Source organism: Anopheles cruzii, chromosome 3, assembly GCF_943734635.1.
Source record: "Anopheles cruzii chromosome 3, idAnoCruzAS_RS32_06, whole genome shotgun sequence".
In the NCBI taxonomy this organism is placed as follows: Eukaryota; Metazoa; Arthropoda; class Insecta; order Diptera; family Culicidae; genus Anopheles; species Anopheles cruzii.
Genome location: NC_069145.1, coordinates 40,282,373 through 40,302,030, shown reverse-complemented (window position 1 = coordinate 40,302,030; position 19,658 = coordinate 40,282,373). Strand labels below are relative to the sequence as shown.

The 19,658-nt window shown below is 49.1% G+C and overlaps 4 protein-coding genes across 6 annotated transcripts; 3 read left to right on the top strand and 1 right to left on the bottom strand.

Moving 5' to 3' along the window:
* Positions 1-70: 70 nt before the first annotated feature.
* Positions 71-1,500, top strand: LOC128272688 (putative glutathione-specific gamma-glutamylcyclotransferase 2). The gene is made up of 2 exons (XM_053010552.1): positions 71-369; positions 447-1,500. Exons 1-2 carry the CDS (start codon positions 211-213, stop codon positions 927-929), a joined length of 642 nt encoding a protein of 213 aa, XP_052866512.1. The 5' UTR covers positions 71-210; the 3' UTR covers positions 930-1,500.
* Positions 1,501-1,526: 26 nt separating this feature from the next.
* Positions 1,527-2,249, top strand: LOC128270395 (putative glutathione-specific gamma-glutamylcyclotransferase 2). Its single transcript, XM_053007794.1, has 2 exons — positions 1,527-1,750; positions 1,815-2,249. Exons 1-2 carry the CDS (start codon positions 1,583-1,585, stop codon positions 2,247-2,249), a joined length of 603 nt encoding a protein of 200 aa, XP_052863754.1. The 5' UTR covers positions 1,527-1,582.
* Positions 2,250-7,275: 5,026 nt separating this feature from the next.
* Positions 7,276-15,409, top strand: LOC128275647 (HEAT repeat-containing protein 5B). Of its 3 annotated transcripts, XM_053014223.1 has the most exons (9): positions 7,276-9,236; positions 9,318-9,591; positions 9,887-9,919; positions 10,679-11,979; positions 12,037-13,200; positions 13,273-13,664; positions 13,737-14,582; positions 14,676-14,690; positions 14,809-15,409. In XM_053014223.1, exons 1-9 carry the CDS (start codon positions 7,276-7,278, stop codon positions 15,177-15,179), a joined length of 6,357 nt encoding a protein of 2,118 aa, XP_052870183.1. In that variant the 3' UTR covers positions 15,180-15,409. The 3 variants fall into 3 exon arrangements, with proteins under 3 accessions (XP_052870183.1, XP_052870184.1, XP_052870185.1); XM_053014224.1 differs by lacking the exon at positions 14,676-14,690; XM_053014225.1 differs by lacking the exons at positions 9,887-9,919; positions 14,676-14,690.
* A 95-nt stretch (positions 15,410-15,504) lies between these two features.
* LOC128271912 (proteoglycan 4) lies at positions 15,505-17,925 on the bottom strand. Its single transcript, XM_053009594.1, has 4 exons — positions 17,580-17,925; positions 17,429-17,500; positions 17,292-17,339; positions 15,505-17,217 (listed from the first exon to the last, which is right to left on the bottom strand). Exons 1-4 carry the CDS (start codon positions 17,923-17,925, stop codon positions 15,587-15,589), a joined length of 2,097 nt encoding a protein of 698 aa, XP_052865554.1. The 3' UTR covers positions 15,505-15,586.
* Between the last annotated feature and the right edge of the window lie 1,733 nt (positions 17,926-19,658).

Sequence of the window (19,658 nt, the reverse complement as noted above, 5' to 3'; positions counted from 1 at the left end):
ACGCCGCGCTATAAATGTCAACAAATTGTTTTGCAGCAGCTGTTTCATTGTTCGCTATTCACAAAGTAGATCGATATGTATTGTGATTGTCTCCGAAGCAACGCACCATTTTATTTCCAAAAGCAACAAATAGTGTGAATTGACGCACATAAAATTTGTTCATATAGTTCGAGGAACATCGCTGCTAAACGTACTTCAACGCTGAATTCAATGGAAGAGAACACGGACCAGGACATCTGGATCTTTGGATATGGGTCACTGGTGTGGAAAGCAGATTTTCCCTTCGTGGAAAAACGAACAGGTTTCATAAAAGGATTTCTGCGGCGGTTCTTTCAGAATAGTACTGATCACCGGGGTACATCTGACAAAGTGAGTATATGTTTAAACCTTGCCTGTGTCCTTGCCAGTATCACTGGTTACCAACTTAAACTTTTTGTTTTTCCTAGCCCGGGCGAGTTGTTACTTTGATTCATTCGGAAAACCCGGAAGCAAAAGTGTGCGGTATGGGTTACCGGATCGCGGCGAAGGATAAGCAACACGTACTGAAACATCTTGATCACCGGGAAAAAAATGGATACGAACGCTATCAGGTTGAGTTTTATCCGTACCCCTTGGATCAAAATCAGCTGAACGAGCCGCAATCCATTTTGCTGTACGTAGCGACGCACGAAAACCCATCTTTTGCCGGTCAGCAGGATACACTGGAAACGATCGCCCAGCAAATCCTAGGATCTTCCGGGCAGAGTGGAAGGAATCCCGAGTACGTCTACAGACTGGCCGATGCGATGCGTCAGCTGTATCCGGGCGAACGGGACGATCATTTATTTGATCTGGAACGTTTGCTTTTGGAGCGCGATCCGATGATGTTAGAGAGCGAAAAGTTGAAGGAAATCGAGGTAAATCGATCGGAACTCAGCAAGGAAGGATAACCAAAACGAGAACACGTAAAAGTATGCTGCAGGCAGCACATGGTTGGCCCGAATTAGGATCGATAAAAAGACAACGATTGAGGGATCTTGTTAAGATACTTTCTCACCATAAGAGCGATGCATCCTGAAGTAATAATATGCTGTGAAGATAGAAATGAATAATAAAATTCTTAATGATAAATTTAACTGACCTATGCGAGAGTCATTAGCGAAGGTCAATGTAGCGTGCGACGGTGATCTGGTGAGAAATTTCGTTTATGCTTGATCGACGATGTAACGCATATAAAAATGCAAGACATTGAAACATTCACATAAAATAATAGCCTTCAAATATGATTGGACAATTGGTTGTGAAATATTGAGACTAAATCGGGCACGAATGCGAGAAAAAAACCGTCCAATTTAAAAGAACGTATTTTACCTTGCAGGGTCTAATAATCTCGCTCCAAATATCAATCATGAGTTTCATTTGAAATAAGATTACCGTTTTCTAATCAGCGTCACATTACTGTGATGTGAATGATTAGTCCTTATTTACTTATCCGGCTACAATCGATTGAGGCAGAACCGAACCGAAAGATTAGTAGTGCGTGACAAAAACCACAAGCGAACACAGCAAGTTAGAATACGAAAATTTTCTCAACAACATTTGTATGGAATACGATTCTGACCAGGAGGACATTTGGGTATTTGCATTCGGTTCGTTGTTGTGGAAAGCCGACCTTGTACTGCCGTACTTGGAAAAACAGAAAGGTTTTGTAAAAGGGTTTCAGCGAAGGTTCTTTCGGAACAGCGTACTTCATCGTGGAACCCCAGAGAATGTAAGTGTGTGTGCAATGACGCCTATGTTTTTCAGAAACAATCGATAGCAGTATACTTCCACAGCCCGGACGTGTTGTTACTTTGATTTACTCCGAAAACCCAGAATCTAAAGTGTACGGTGTGGGCTATCGGATCGCGGCCAAAGATAAGCAGCAGGTACTGGAAATGCTAAGATGCCGTGAAACGGTCGGCTACGAACGCTACCGTGTGGAATTTTATAATTATCCTTCGGATTCGCAACAACACAACGATCCGCAGCCCATTCAGCTGTTTGCGAAGGCCCAATCTACTTTTGTTGGTAAGGACGATACACTGGAAACGATTGTTGAGCAGATTCTTGGAGCCGTCGGGGAGAGTGGAACGAATACCGCGTATGTCTACAGGCTGGCCGATACGATGCGTCAACTGTTTCCAGGCGAACAGGACGACCATTTGTTCGATCTGGAAAAACTGCTTTTGAGTCGTGATCCGAAGATGAAGGAATGCACCAAACAGTAAACGCATCGTTTGAACACACAAACGCACGCTTAAACGGATAAATTGTAAACATTTTTTTACTGAATAAGGCAATAAAAAACTTTATTACATTAAAATAAACAATATTTATAATAACGATCGTTTCGAACGGCAAAACAACCTTTGGCGGAGGCAACTATTGCAGGATTCCGTTTCACCACCTGGGCACAACTGTCAGTGACGCATCATCGTTTGACAGCTCCAGCGAATTTTCATGTTGTTTGGCCAAAAAGTGAAAGAAATTTGCTGGGATCGTGTACGGAAAAGTGTGCCAAAATCAGCTGGCTACGTGCAAAATCATGTCGGAATAGTGAACAAAGTAAGTTTCTGTGCGCTCTGGTGTTATCGGTGAAGTAATCCGGCCAGCATCGGTTACGGTGCTCGCCCAGCGGTGATTCTTTTCTCCGTTGCACTCTCCTATCGGCAGTGACCCATTTCCGATGATATCATTTCGTGTGTGTGTTTTTTGTGCGTACACGCAGTGAATTTTTTGTTCGTAGAATGGTCCATTCGGTGGTCTCTCAACGCACGCACCGTTTCGGTCCGTGTTCCGGGTGCGTGAGGAAGTGATTCCGATCCTAGACGGTCACGACCAAGAGGGAACGGTTGCTCATTCGTTTTTTTTTATTTCGATAGTTGCCTTTCGGATTCGGTTTCGGTTATGTTCCTGTGCCGTTTTGCGGACACGGCGGAGCGCCGAGCGGAACGGCTGTGAATGAGCGGCAGAGCGAAAATTATCATCGCCACCGTTCGTGGGTCGTTGAGCAACAATCGGAGGACGATTGTTGTTGTTGGATCGTGTGCGTGTCCGTTTGTGCAATAGTGTGGTCCACGGCCCCGAACAGTGGTGGCCGGGCCAGGTATGGTGTTGTGTAGGTGGTATGGCCAATCGGTCAAATCGTGAGCTGTTTAATCGGTACTGCCCGAAAAGGAAGCACACACTGCACGATAGCAACGACAGAGCTCAATAAACCCGTTTTTTGCGGAACCAATACGGCCGCCCATTTCCTTAAAAATGGAAAAGTGCATTAAGCAAGGACTACGTTAATAAAAAATGCCCCAAGAGCATTGAAACGCATTTTTACAATTAGACACATCATGATTGACAGTGGTGGTCAAACCGATGGCTACTAATGTTGACCATTCGTAAAGTTCTTCATCTAAATTTGATGCTCTACAATCAAAAGTTAGTAATGTATTACAATTGAAAGATTGGAAGCCTTTTTAAATGAGTGCAGATTACCATTGATTTCTTTTAATTTACTTTTGTAAATTTTTTACATTTGTTATTGCGTGTGAATAACAAACGAAAATGGTCGAATATTACTGAAGCAGCGTTTCACAAAAATCGATATCTCATAAATATGATGCTATGAAATTGATCTTTCCATATGTTTTGAATTTCGCCCAATCGGGTAGATTTTTGTAGATTATGACGAAAGAAGACTTCGGTTCACTAGGTCTAGAGGTGAAACTATGATTTATAAGACGAAACTATGAAACTGTGATGAAACAAAAATTATTATTCCAAACGGTTCTTCCGAAGAATAAGAATAACCATATCATCTTGAAAGCTGTTAAGTTATCTTATACCACATAGAATATGAAAACATAGGATGGATTGTTTAACAAGATGGACTGACTTGAACAGTGATTGGAAAACTTCGTTAATCGATCGTCCACCTCAACCTTTAAATCTTAACCCATGGACATAGTTGATCGTGAAAGTGTAAGAAGAACTAATTTTTTAAACTTTGAACAAATTCTCGAGGATCGTTCCCCGCATTGAAACTTTAATATGCGAAATATGGAAAGTCATATATAGTTTGATGAACAATATGAAAAGTAGCAATTGTTCTTTGCAGTAAGACAGCTGAGCTTTTTAATAATTTTGTTTCGTCGATTCTTGCCGAAAACCAATGAGTTTTTGAATACCTGAATCTACACACGTATCTGTTCTTGTCGTATCGGTTCTTGATGACAGGCAAGGAATATGAATATCGACATTTTTCTATTCTTTTTGCTATATTTGACTCTTCCTTCGTGAAGGCATTGAACCGCCAACTGTTTCTAATGTTTATACATCCTTTCAAATTCCACACTACTTCGATTGATGCTGTTTTAACTTTTAATTTTCTTTTTGAACTATCGCCCGATTATCCCATTGCTTTTGTCAAAAGGTACAATTCCTGTCTGCGACAAATGTGCTGGTGGCCCTGTCGTATGCAAAAAATACAAAATTTCACTTTTCTCGGGTCGGGGGGCTGTGTACGCCGGCCCTAAAACAGGACTGGACGGCGTCAGTCGTCCTTTATGGTTTGTTTGGCAGACAGACAAACGGCCGAAACGATGCCAAAGGATCGTTAAATTAGCAACATCGGCAATCGTCCGTACGTCGTGGTATGGTCAGGGTATTCGGTATGGCTGGTGTCCTGGTGGTAGGAAACAACCCTTGTCGTTGGTCGGATGCTGCGAATCCCTAGAGCCAGTATGATGGCGTGCGCGCAGCCGAAGCAGGGAGCAATGGAATGGATTAAAGCTAACCAGCTAGAAACGGTTGTACTTCCGTGATGGAGTGCCATTACCCGTCAACGGGATTCCTAAAGAAAGGAAGAAAAACAAAGTGGAAATCGATGGCTTTCACCATTCCGCGTTTTTCGGGTTTACAAATTTCGAAACGACTGAATGAAGGTATATTTGTATAAGAAGCACGGTAATTGGTCCTTATTAATACAAAAGATATTAATGGTAATGCTATGTTTTTGGGTCTATTTTTGATGGGTGCTAAACGATTTGAATCCTCTTCAAAACATAGGTGTGAAATTGTTTCGCTCCGTTTGGTGTTCGACTGTGTTGCTACACATAAATGGTAATTCGGTTAAATGCCGAAGCAAACAGCGGTCCAGCGGCGAGAAACGGTGGTCACAAACAGAATATAATTAATCACACTCCTCGCCGCGAGGTGAAGCAATGGGACCATGCTGTTACACAACTCCAAAAAGTGCTGATTACGATAACTTTCCTACGCACGCAGCAAGAAGAAAAGGTTCGCGGCGCGTCCGACACGACGTTCGGACATTCGGGTGTCTTGAAGGGACAGAGAGGAAGTAATCGCGGACTGGATAAGAATAGGGAAAAAACCTGTAGAAGGAGGCAACCCGCCGAAAGCTTTATTGGGTCGATGGTTGGCTAGCGATATGCCTTCTCTTGTCTCGACTCCCCGGCCGGCATCAGCATCAGTAGCAGTAGCCGTTCTCTTCGCCTGCGCTGCGGTGCAAGCCTTGTTGGCCCCACAGCATTGGTCTTCAGCTCAGCTCTTCGTTTATGCTTTCGACTTCGTACCGACGTCGGAGAGCGACGAACCGGTAATAATGCACCGTGGCCAGTTTTCCACAGTTGTCGTCCCCCGTGCCGGTGTATGCCAAGGAGCGGACGAGTTCGCTTGCGTCAGTTTCTCCCGGACCGGTGTCGCGTGATGACCAACCGGTTCCGTCCGTTTTTCTTTAACCGCGTGACTGTATTTCCTTTTTGCTGCTTCGTTCAGAGCATTAAAGGCGCGTTCCTGACCCACGAGGGTTTTTTTAAAGGAACCTTTAATCCAGATCGTCTTCGTGAGGTGGTCTGCTATCTAAAATGTTCGTTTCGACTGTTTCGGAATCAACCTAAAGTCGTTCCGTTTTAGTGAATGAGAAAGGGATAAAAAGAAAGTGGCGAAACTTCGCGTGATCCTTCATTTGATACTGTGTCGAAGGCTATGCCGTGAAGAAAATACGTTTGTCCCTCATTTGTTTTGCGATTGCACAGCAAAACAAGCAATATTTCGGTCATTAACACGCGTTTACAGTGGAAAACATTTCAAAACTCCAAACATGCCACAGTGCCAATGGATTGGTAAACTCATTGGCCTTTAAACGGTTCTGCAAGGAGTGTGGCCAGCGAGCGCGCAGAAAATAACGGTTCGCGAGATTCCAGTGGGATTTCGGCCGCTATTTTAAGTGATGGGGGCACACATCGAACATCTCTCACTGTTTCGGTAAATGTTCTCGAATTAATCCCATAATTGCTCTTTATTTTTGGGTCAGCTTCGTGGGGCAGCACACCACCTCACGCACAAATCCGACGGTCAATTGTCGGTGTTGGTGGGTGCTGGTAACAATTCATGGATGGCTGAATATTCGGCCTGCATCCATGGGAACCAAGTCGGAGGTGTCATATGTCGTGGAGATGTTTTTTTTGTGTTTTTAAGAACGGTTCTAATGACTTTCTAGAGGGTGGCGAAGTGATACGGTTATCTCTCTAACGGCCACAATGATCGAAGGGAAGAATTGGATCATTCATTCACACTCTCAACCCATTAACGAGAAAAAAAGCCGGCCTATCGACCCAACTTCGCCGGTCACTTTTTGGTTTTCGGTTCTTTCGATATCTAACAACCTTGAAAACTACATCCCACGATTGTGAGACTAGCTTCTCGAGATGAGGTCACATTTCTTAGCGGAGATGGCGGTCTATAGTTGCTAGTGCCGTAACTGTGGCGGCATGGCTGCCGTTGGACCTCCGAGGGTCAATATATGGAAGGTTGCTGGTCATTAAACACCTTATAAGGCTTCCTTTGGCGCTGAGCGTCCAACCATCCTATTCCGTGGGCACCGAAACGGGATCATCATTTCTTGGAACAGACGCTACATCTTTTCTTTTTGGAATTTGACACTTTGTGGGAACGAAAGATAAATTATTGAAGACTTGAACTTCATATTGTGTCATATAAAACATCAATCGACACAACTTCACTGTGAATCCATTTCGTTTACTTGTTTTTCGGCGCTGATGATGAAAATCAGGTTCATTGGTTTCTTGTTGTTTCCGGTTCAATTTTAGATACATTCGCGACGCGGCGACATTATCGTTGAAACACTTTCCTCCCCTGCAGCAGCGATCGTCCGGAGCAGAGTCACCCGCAGACGAATACCCAGACCCCGAGGAGGAAGCCGATCATCAAAACGCCACAATGGAACTATCGCACAGCTTAACGCTTAACGAGGATGCTCTCGCCCAGATACCGGAACAGAAACGTCCGGTGTTTATCTTCGAGTGGTTGCGCTTCCTCGATAAGGTGCTGGTGGCGGCCCAGAAGTCTGACATTAAGGGGTGCCAGAAGAAGCTAGTGGAGCAGCTGACGCAGCACATTCAGGGTTCGCCTGGGCCGCCAACACGAAAGCTGATCGCCCGATGCCTGGCAACGCTCTTCTCTGTCGGTGACACGTTTCTGCTGTTCGAAACGGTTAACAAGTGCAACGACATCCTGAAGAACAAGGATGATTCGCCCAGCTACCTACCGACGCGATTGGCCGCGATCTGCGTCGTCGGGTGCATGTACGAAAAGCTGGGCCGCATGATGGGCCGTTCGTACGAGGAAACGGTCCAGATACTGCTCAAGTCACTGAAGAATGCCGAATCGCAGTCCCGTATTGAGATTATGATCACGCTGGAGAAAGTTTGCGCCGGCATGGGTTCGGCCATCGTGAACGTGCATAAGGACATCTACAAAGCGGTGCGCTACTGTTTGACCGATCGAGTGATGGCCGTCAGGGTGGCCGCTTCCAACTGTTTGCTGGAGATGACGAAACATGCCCCGTTCCTGTACACGAGCGAGTTGGAAAGCCTGGCGTCTCTGTGTTTCCGAGCGTTCGACAGCTGCAACTACGAGGTTCGGTGCGCCGTGGCGAAGCTTCTGGGGACGTTGATAGCCTGCACACAGAACGGAAGTTTGCGCAACTTCAGCAGCATGACCGCTTCGGCGTCGAGTACGAAATCGTTGCGACCGGTCTCGCTGGATGAAGCGCTTGGTGTACTAATGTCCGGCTTTTTGCGTGGCGGTGTGTCGTTTCTAAAAGGCACGGGAGAGATTATAAAAGGCAGTTCCGGGGTAAACCGTGAGGTGCGCGTCGGCGTAACGCACGCGTATGTCGTGTTTGTGCAGACCATGGGAGGGTTGTGGTTGGAGCGCAACCTACAACCGTTTCTGGTGCACGTGCTTGACCTGGTAGCGAACCCAAAGGCGGCCTCTTCGCACGTGGACGCGGTTTACTCGCGCAAATGTATCAACTTTATCCTGCGCTCGGTGATCGGTAAGATGCTGGGCGAGAAAGCACAATCGTCCGCCTGCAAAGAGCTGATCCATCTGATCGCGAAGCAGATGAACTCGATCGACTTCAACCCGGAGAACGCAAAGGATTCTAATCAGGAGACGCTCTTCAGTCAGCATCTGCTCGTGTGCGCGCTGCAAGAACTGGGCAGCTTGGTGCTACTGTTAGGCACCACGGCCCAGAATTTGCTCGCCGATCAGTCGCTCAACTTTATTGACGCCATCTGTGCCGTCCTCATACATCCGTGTATGGCAGCACGGTTGGCGGCCGCATGGTGTTTGCGGTGTGTTTGCGTGGCCGTCCCGGGTCAAATTACGCCACTAATCGATCGGTTCATCGAAGCAATCGAGAAGATGCGCACATCGCCGGATGCCATTTCCGGGTACAGCGGCGCGCTGGCCGCGGTACTTGGTGGAGTGCGCCATTCACCGCTGGGGATACCGCATACGCGGGGAAAGATCATCTTCAACACGGCGGAGGAACTGCTACGAACGGCGAGTCAAAATAGTCGACTGTCGTTGAATCGGACACAGGCCGGATGGCTGCTGATTGGTGCAATAATGACGCTCGGAGTGCCGGTGGTGAAGGGTTTACTGCCGCGGATGTTGCTACTGTGGCGCAACGCTTTCCCGCGCTCGACCAAGGAACTGGAATCGGAGAAGGCACGCGGCGATGCGTTTACGTGGCAGGTTACGCTGGAGGGTCGAGCCGGTGCCTTGTCTGTGATGCACAGTTTTTTGCTTCACTGTCCCGAGCTGGTAACCGACGACATAACGCGGCGTCTTCTGACACCTATCGAAAGCGCTCTAGCCATGCTTATCAAGTGAGTATCCGCTTTTCAATATCAAGTTGTATTGATTGCATTGACGAAAAATTGAATGCGTTCGTTTCGGTTTTGTTACAGCATAACGTCGGTGTTAAAAAATTACGGGCAACATTTGAAGGCACCGACGGCAATGGTACGCTTGCGGCTCTACGAAACTCTTGCCCTGCTACCGGCAAACGCCCTCGAATCGTCCTATACACATCTGTTGCGCATGCTAGTGTCGGAGTTTACCCTAACGGAGAATCCGGCCAATACCACCACTTCGTACCTCCGGCAGATGTGCCACGGTAATGATTCGATCATTCTGGGAACCTGGCTGCAGGACACCGATCATCGCACGATCGAAGATCAGGTGAGTACAACGTTTAGACTAGACTAGACTTTTCTGAGCTGAAAACGAGACACTTTTCCGAGAGATTAACTTGCCGGTACACGCCAACATTCCTTGGCTTGGCAGATACCGGGAATCATAATCTCACTCGTGTATGGGTGGAATCGTAGCTCATTCGAAATAATTCTTTTCCCTTCTCCCCTTCTCCAATAACCGCTCTTGTCGCTCTTGTGCGGTTGCGGTGTAAATGTTTGCCTCCTTATAATCGCACCGATGGTTATGCGAATATTGTATGTGAATGTTGTGTGCCCAATAGATGGAACCGAACCGTAAGGCGGACGGTGACTACGTAAGTGAGAAATTGCTGGTTTTTTTAGTGGCCTGTGAATGCTTGAAAATCCAACCGACCTCTGCAATCAAAAAAAGCACTTTCTGGATATCTTTCTTTCATTGTTTATCATTTGTCATCGATCACAATTTTTACCATCTTTCGTTTGCCGATATCCGTGTTTTGTTTTGAGGGATATTTCGGTTTTTATTGTAAATGATTGATCACTTGTCAGCAAGCAATAATTGTTACTTTATTTTGAGATTGAATTGGCGATTCTAACTGTTTCGATTTTTAACAAACTCGTCTCACATTTCGTTAGTGGTTTTGACATTTGGTTCCAACTTTTGATTTAGTTTTATATTAGTTCTAGTGACGAATGAATTTCTATCTCATTTGGCAGGATCAATTTCGTTTTGGTTTATTAAAATCTATTTCACCGAGCTTGTTTGCTAAAGTAATCTTATTTTCTTATTAAAATGACTAATTTTTTTGTGATTATTCCTATGCATTTCGTTTGCCAGTTTGCGGTTTGAGTTTTCATTAATCGTTTCAATTATTCTTTCGCACTAGCGATCGCAATCATTCATCATTGACACAATTTCATGACTATTTTTCTCCGATGCTTGCTTTAAGTGATTCATTGCCCTCCGTACTCCTCCGTAGCGTGTGGTATTGTTCCTAGTACGACGGCGCTTTTACCACAGTGCAATCCAGAGCAAAAATCAGCTAATGTAAATCGGCGGATCACTAACATTCGCACGTTTTTTGTACTTTCAGTTGCAACCCAACAGTGCGGCCGGTTCCGGAGCCCTTGAGCACGACGCTTGCTGCCTGTACCGTGCGATCGCGGCCACTGAACAGTGCCCGGGTCCACTACCACTCGGGGTGGCCGTCATCGATATGTCTGTGACGCTGTTCGGGTTGATCTTCCCGAAGGTGGCCAACAAGCACCGACTGCAGATGCTGGAACACTTTGGGGAGTGCATTAAGCACGCGAAAAGCTCTCGACAGGAGGCGGTACAGATGAACATCTTCACAGCGCTGCTGAGCGGCCTGAAGGGACTGACCGAAACGAAGGCCGCCATCGGGCAGGACGATGTCCGGAAGAGTGCCACGAACCTCATCCTCGGTGCGCTGACCAGTACGAATCCGATCTTGCGCTGTGCGGCGGGCGAAGCACTTGGACGGATCGCGCAGGTGGTCGGTGATTCGCGAATCACGGCCGAACTGGCACAGACCAGTTTCGATCGGTTGAAATCGGCGCGCGATGTTGTTACACGAACCGGTCACTCGTTGGCGCTCGGCTGCCTGCATCGTTACGTTGGTGGCATGGGCTCGTCGCAGCATCTGAACACGAGCGTGTCGATTCTGCTCGCCCTGGCCCAGGATGGCAGTTCGCCCGTGGTGCAGGTGTGGTCACTGTACGCCCTTTCGCTGATTGCCGACTCCGGTGGGCCAATGTTCCGCGGTTACGTAGAGCCCACGCTTTCGCTGGCGCTGAAGCTTCTGCTGACCGTTCCTCAGTCGTACGTGGACGTCCACCAGTGCGTTGGGCGCGTGCTGAGTGCACTGATCACGACGATCGGTCCCGAACTGCAGGGCAACTCGACGTCCGTCTGCACTGCCCGTTCGTCGTTTCTCTGTGCGGCCGCAATCATGCAGGCGCACTCGGATCCGCTGGTGCAAGCGGAAGCTACCGGGTGTCTCCAGCAGTTGCATCTATTCGCACCGCGTCACGTCAACCTGTCGACACTCGTTCCTAATCTGTGCCAGAATTTGAGCAGTAACTATCTGATGCTCCGGAAGGCGGCCGTTTCCTGTCTGCGTCAGCTGACGACGCGCGAAGCAAAGGAAGTTTGCGAGCATGCGGCCAATCTGGTGAGCGACGAGGACCGGTACGCGCTCTCCGATTACGGGCTGCCGGGTGTACTGTTCGGCATGCTGGACACCGAGAGCGACAGTGAGATGATTCGTAACATTCACGACACGATCACCTCGATGCTGCAGATCCTGGCGGCCGACAATCTGTCCCAGTGGTTGAGTATGTGCAAGAACGTGCTGACCGTGGCGTCCGACTCGTCGGCACCGGGGGAAGCTGTGGTCGGTGGTAATGCCGGAGCAGGCTCAGCGGCAAGTGGTGGAAAGGAAGGGAAAGTGGATGCGAGTGTGGCCGCGACGGGTGCTTCTGGCGATGGTGGCGATCACGAAGACGACACCGACGATGACGATGACGATGATGACAATATCGAGTTTCACGCCGAGGATCATCAAGCGACGCACCCGGCCGTACAGCCACGCTGGCCGACCCGAGTGTTTGCGGCCGAGTGCGTGAGGAAGGTGATCGCTAGCTGTGAGAGTGCCGGGGCGAATCACTTCGATCTGGTCAGTGCCAAGGAGCAGCAGATGACGAAATCACGGGGCGATTTTCTCGTGCTGCACCTTTCCGATCTGATCCGGATGGCGTTTATGGCGGCGACCAGCGACTCGGACCAGTTGCGGTTGGAGGGTCTTAAGACGCTCCAGGAAGTGATCGACAAGTTCGCACACGTCCCGGAGCCCGAATTTCCGGGCCACCTGCTGTTGGAGCAGTTTCAAGCGCAGGTTGGTGCAGCACTGCGGCCCGCCTTCTCGCAGGACACCCCGTCGCACGTGACGGCGGCCGCGTGTGAGGTGTGCAGCGCGTGGATCGGTTCCGGAGTGGCACGCGATCTGAACGATTTGCGGCGCGTACACCAGCTGCTCGTGTCGAATCTGAGCAAATTGAACAGCCGCACCAACAGCACGCAGCTGTACAACGAAAGCATGGCCACGCTCGAGAAGCTGAGCATCCTGAAGGCCTGGGGCCAGGTGTACATTATGGCCATGATCGGCCACGGCGAAGCGCCAGCCAGTCAGATGCTGAAGACGCTCTGCTCGGCGGCGGTCCTTCCGGCGGCGGCGGCCGTCACGAGCGAATTCAATCGCCTCACGTTCGACGACGAGTTTGGAGACTTTGAAAGCCGCGGAGAAAGCTTGCTGTCGCTGGTGCAACCGGAGCTTGAGAACCTGTCCAAGCATTGGTTGGCCGCTCTGAAGGACTACGCGTTGCTGTCGCTGCCGGCCGAGTACGCTAGCCAGTTGCCGCACGACGGTGGAGCATTCTACACGAACGACACGATGAACTTGTCGAAGCCGCACTACCTGATTTCCTGGCCCGCCATTCTGTACGCGGCCGCCCTCTGGCTGAAGGCGGAAGGTTTCGCGCAAAGCGAACAGAAACTGTCTGCGGAGCAGGCGGACGATAGGGCCAACGCAAACGATGTTCCTGGCGCGATGGTTCTGGGTGCGAAGGGGATGCTCGGCGGTACCGGCATGGCTCCGGCGGCATCCACGATATCGCACGGTAGCCTGAGTGCCGATCGGTTCCATCTGATCTTTGGCATTTGTATGGAGGCGTTGTGTAGTACCCGAACGAACGAGAAGCTCGACTGTGTGATCGCCTGTCTGCAGTCGCTGTACACAATCTTCGACTCGACCTGGTCCCGGGCCGTGCTGATGCGCAACGAGACGCTTCCCGTGGAACTGTGCAACGTGCTGCATCGCCTCATCCTAACGCGCGACAGTGCCGAAGTGCAGTTCCTGTGTATAGCGATCCTCAAGCAGACGATCACGGCCGCCAACGAATGTTTGGACGCGGAAAAGCAGGAAGCAAGAACAATGGCCGCCAATGGTGGCGCGGACGATGGCACGGAAAGTGAAAATGGTAACCATCGAGGGGGAGATGGTGAAGCGGAAGAGGAGCACGATCATGCCGCGACTGAAGCTGAGCTCGATCTGCTTGGCGAGGGAGGAGAAGAGGGCGAGATACTGCCCGGGAAATCGTTGGTCTATGCCGTGCTGGAAGTGGTGCTGTGCCTGTTGGCACGTCAAATTCCGGCCATGAATCCCTCGCAAAGTACGCGTGTGGCCAACGAGCAGTTGCAGCTCAAAATGGCCCTAGCCCAGCACGGCCTGATCAAGCTGAGCGACGACAGTAGTCTGCTGGTAGCGAACGCTCTGCAAAGCTTGAACGAGCTCACGAAGCTCTGTTCACCGCTCGGTGCACTCTCGATCCTGCCGACGGTGCTGTACCTAACCACCGGTGTCATCAAGGAAGTGGCCACAAAGTCGGTCCACGATGAGTCAATTATTGCCGGCACGGCGGTGGTGCAAGCTGCGCTGCAGCTGCTGAAAACTATGGCCACCGATCGGTACGCGCAACACGCACAATCTGCCGACGAGTGGCGCAAGCTGCTTCAAAGCGCACTCGGGCGTATCATCGATCTCACCAAGACCGGGTGCGAGGAGACGAAACTGGACGAAGTGACGGTGATGCTGGCGATCGCCGTCTTCCTGCTACACTCACCGGCAGCCGTCGTTTCGGTCCCCAATCTGCAGTATCCGTGCATCAACCACTTCCGGCAGTGCTTCCAAAGTGGCTTACCGGCGGTGCGGCTAAAGTGCATCCAAACGATCCGCTCACTCTTTGCCAACTGCGAACTGAAGGTCTCCACACCGTACATCCATGCCCTGGCCCCGCGCCTGATCGAACAGCTTTACTCGGAGCAGAGCCGCAATCCAACCAACGAGCATGAACTGGCGCTGGTGCTGGAGGGCATCACAACGGTCGAAACGCTGATCGCGCTTGCTGAACCACAGAACCGTAAGTAATCGATTCGAAAATTGGGACCGTTACAATCTCTAGTCTCTCTCTCTCTCTGTATCTCTGTCGTTAATGCTTACTTACCGGCCATAGACGAGTTAATGCAAGGTAAACGTGTTGCTAAATTTTCCGTTTTTAAAACAAGTCTTCGTTGTTTGCTGCTAATGGTGTCGGAAGGTGTTTTGCTATAATAAATAATAACTTTTTTTATCTTTTTGCTCGCCAGGGATACAAATGCTGACGCTGTTGGTACCGATCCTCATCAACTATCTGGACGATCAGGACAAGCTACAGAGCGTTCAGCAGCAGCAGCAGCGTACCAAATCGAAGTACGTGGCCGCTTTGAACGATCACGCCATCCAGTGGCTGATGAAGATCGGTCCAAAGTATCCGCAAGAGTTCAAAACGCTCATGGCGCAGGCACCGGAACTACGGCGAAAACTTGAGGCGGCCATCAAGCGCAATCAGTTGAATGCGTCGCTACAGAAGAGCAAGAGTGAGGCAGCGAATGCGGCGGCCCGGAACAGTGCCGCCCAGCAGCAGAAGCCTACGATACAGCTGAAAACGGATTTCAGTAACTTCAACCTTGCCTCCTAGGGCGTGTTCGTGCTCTCTTCCTCTCTTTCTCTCTCTCTCTTTCTGACCCTTCGAGTCCCTATATTCGCTGTGCATTAGGACATTGTATTATTTATGTAACCATACGCTCCACCACACGTTTCCGCGCGGGTTTCACCCAAGCGGCCAACTGCGCATTGATGTTAGAGATCACCCGATCACTCTCGGGTGCACTTCCTTCCTAAATGAATTTCCTTCCCCTCCACAATGATAGACGAACAACTAGTTAAGAAAATAAAGTATTAAATAACCCAGAAACTGATATTTCATTCGATGTTAATTTTTTATATTTTACCGAAATGGGACCGCTATCAACATCCAGACTCTGGGAGACCCGTGTGCTAGGAATATTTTTTTGCATTTATCCACAGCATCTACCGCGATCACTGTTAGTCTTTACTTTCCTGTTGCGCCACCAGCTCCCGGTAATGCTCAACCGAGCCGACTTCAACGTTCGACGGCTGTTCGGCAACGGCGGGAACTGCCTCCGGTTGCTGCTTGGCTGCTTCGGCTGCTGCTTCCGTTACCTGTTCCTGTTTCTGTTGCTGTTCCGCCTGTTGCTGTATTTGTTTCTTTTTCTTTAATTTTTCCCGCACCTTGTTACCCAACCGGGAGGCAGCCATCACCTTCGCCACCCGATTGCTTCTCAACCAGCGCGAATTCCACGATTTCTCTTCCGGGTTCTCTTCGACCGGCTTATCGCCGAGCAGCAGGGTTTCGTCACCCGAATCGTGGATCTCCACAATGTCAGCGTCGTCCATGGCCGGATCTACTTTCGGTGGTGGCTCGAGGTTTTTATTTTCCTGCTCACTTTCTGCTTCGTTCGAGGAGGAACCGGACGAATCGTCACTTTCCGAACCGGACTCTTCGGTGCCGGAGGAAAGCAATTGAATCTCGGTTTCGGTTGTCTCCGTGACCGGAGGCTCCTTGTCGCCGTTTGTGGTGCTGTCGGGTACATTGTCTTCAGTTGGCTTATCCTCTGTTGCTCCGGATTCGGTACCCTCGTTTGGCTGCTGAACTTCGGAACCTTCCTGTTCTTCGGTCGTCTTTTCTGGGATCTGCTCTGCAGCTGCTTCCGGTTCAGCTGGTGGCGGTTCTTCGTCCTCCTCGGAAAGCTCACCCTCCTCCGGTTCGGTGTCTTCGGCCACGGGATTCTCCGCCGGTGGTGGCGGTGGTTCCTTCGCTTGGCGGTCGAGTTCTTCAATATTAGGGACAAATATCGAGGCCCGCTTTTTGGCTAAACGTTCCTCTTCCGAATCGGATGAAATACAAAGCGTTTCCGGGCTCTCTTCCACCGGTATTACCTCCGGGGAACTTTCGCGTTCGTCGTTGCGGTCTTTCGGGCTGGTAGCATCGACTTCAACCGCCACGACTGCAGGGACAGGGGCGGAATCCGGTTCTCTTGAATTGCTTTCATCGCAACGCTCATCTACTGCCTCCACCGTCTCCACGGTACACTTTTCTGTAGCATCTTCACTGGTTTCTGCTTGCGGTAGTTCTTCAGGTTGTTCTTCTTTGTCCGTAGGTGGCTCCGCAGAACCCGCTGGCGCTGGAGAAGTTTCCACCTTATCCGGTGCTGTGTCCACATCCTTCACTTCTTCACACGGTTCGGGCTCGGGTTCTTGCTCGGGTTCGACAGTTTTTTCCGGCGATTTTGCCTCTGCGGTTTTGACCGATTCCTGGTCATCGTCGCTATCCTCGCCAACCTGTCGAATGCGGAAGTTACGCTTCAAGCGTACTCTTCGAGGATGTTGTTCTCCTCCGGACGTATTTTCTGTTTTGAGTTGTTTTCCATTTTCCGCTGCTGAAGCTTCCACGGCAGCCATCTTCGCTGGCACTCTCTTGCGGGTGGTCTGCTGTACTTCATCGTCTGTGTCGACATCCCCATGGCGGTCGTGCTCTTCCTCGTGTTCGGAATCAATTTCTATCTTCGTTATTGGTTCGAGCGCCAGCTGAGAGCGAATCGCACGAGCGCGCGCTTGCAGTTCCAGCAACTCAAGGACCGTCATTTCTTTTTCACCTGTGACAAAAAATCATTGGTCATTGCGTGAGGCAGGCTTCGCATCGTTTGATTCGATCATGCACGGCACTTACTTTTTGCTCCGCCGCCGTTTCTTGCGTCCGTTTGTTTAGCATTTTCGGCTGCAACGTGAAATGTGAATTGTTTTTAGCGCAAAGCATTGCTATTAGCGCAAAGGTGTTGCAAAGAGGAATGAACCGATGCCACTTACCGATTTTGCTGCGTTTGGAACGTTTTGCGTCAGCATCGGAGTCGGAAGAAATTTCATCCAACGATATGTGCTCTGAAATAAAAACGGAAACTTTAGTGACATTGTATCGGGAGATAGTGTTGGACAACATTTGTTGCTATTGCCGATGAACCTTCGATTTTCTCCACATCCGAGTTTTCCGAATCTGACTCCGTGTCCGTGGGACACTTTGTGTTGTTTATTACGGCCCGCAATCGCTTTGTGGATATTCCGAGCAGCTCGTCCAGGCATCGTTCTTTGATAATATCATTCGATTTTCCCTCTAGAAAATCCGGCAAGAGGTACTTGATTTCCTTCGGTTTAACGCACGAAAACACTTGGCGGATTAGTTCCAATCGGTCATCGATGTATTCAGCTAAGGGTTTCAGCTCCTCCGGTTCTTGCTTGATGTTGGCTGCCGGTTTCGGTTCGCTCTTGTTTTCTTTAGTTTTCTTTCCTTTTTTCTTCTGCGTCGGCATTTTTCACCAAATTTCCACACGTTCAGTTGAATTCACTAAATTATTGATTATCGCTGGCCTAGCAAAGCTCACGGAAAGGATAAACAAAACGTAAACAAACCGATGTCAGTTGAGCTCGAAAACGGGGGCTCATTTCACGCAAAACTTGTCGAATAATCGTTCGAGTACATTCGAGCAGAATAGAGTGTTGCTCGATTATTTGTACATTCGGAACTATGTTCTGAAGATTTGCTTTGAGTTGGAATTTAACAGGTTTTTTTTCTAATTGTGTAGGCGGACTGGAAAGGCGTTGGTGGAAAGTTCTATTCCACTTAATAGGCTCCAGTTCCAAATATTATTTGTGGGTTGGATTGTGGAGATGGGTTTGATACGCGATTCGTTTATATTACGTTGCCCAAGAACATTAAACCGGATGTTGCGGATATTGAAGTATACCCTGGGATGTGAAAAACTTGTTGGTGCAGTTGGAAAAAGGCTATCGGACTCTATGTTCGTACTTCTATATTCTATCGTTCGGCTGATGAGGTGTTAATGATTTGCAGATCGGTCCATTTCCATTTCAAAGCTGTCTCTATTGCTTCTATGCTTCTAGCTAGCTAGCAGCAAGCCAGCATCCAAAACCAATGTACAATTGCGAAGTGCGCTTAAGTAAAAGCATAGTAAGAAAGAGTAGCCTAATCTTAGCGATTAAATTATTACATTGTTACGGGTGATGAACAATCGTATTCCTCCGGATTTATAATAATACAATAAGTAAGTAATACGATAATACATCCCATCTTTGTGTTTTCCGAAGTTCGCATTTCTTTCGTCGATCACGTAACATAATGTCATAGTTCGGCTCAATCGTTCTTCCGGTTTTACATGCTTTGTTTATCGCAGCCCCCGGCATATTAAGAAGCAATTGAAAAGTATCCGAAACAATTGCGTACAAAGTATGGCTGTAAAACTACGCTAAAAGCTGGCCATCGCTGCCCGTTCCACCGTATTATTAAAATGTCTGTCCAGATTTTAAGCCGTTAATTGGGATGGTTCTTGGGGCGATTTTCAACATTCGTCACTCTGGTTACCGTCAACGAGGTATGCGGAGCCCGATATCATACGATCAGGGTGCGTATGTTCCGACACATTGTTACAGCAGCCAGGATTGGCGAGTCAAAACCCGTGCGACCTTTCCTTGGGGAATGCATGACCGCGCGCCAGAACCCGAACGAACGAAACCGGGCATCTCCTCTGCCGGCCAACACCGGAAGGTGTCAAAACGTTCACGGCTCCTCCGAAGGAACGAAAGTTAAGCGTGTGGCATTAATGGCACTGCTAGTAATGAGACGTACGGTGTGGCGGGTAAAAAATAAAACCGAATGCAAATTATAGTAATCATCTGCGCCACATTCTTCGGATGCATCCCCCGACAGGCGGGATTTTATGCCGGAGTTCTTCTGCACTGCTTGCTGCTAATTAAATGATATCACCTTTCAGACTAAGCTTTATTTCAGCCATTCAGCCTTCCAGTTGGGTGACTTCTCCAGAAGACGGGCATCTCACCCGGGCGTCGCTTTGGACGGGTGTTCTCGGTCCGACCCAGCCAAAGTGCCGCAGCCAAAGAGTTTGGCCGCCCCCACCCCCCGCGAAAGGTGAACGCACTCTCTGGGCGAGTGTTTTGACATCGAACGAAAGCTGACAGCTTTATTAAGGCGTCTTGTTTGGAGAATTTATTCCTCTGCATGAATTCC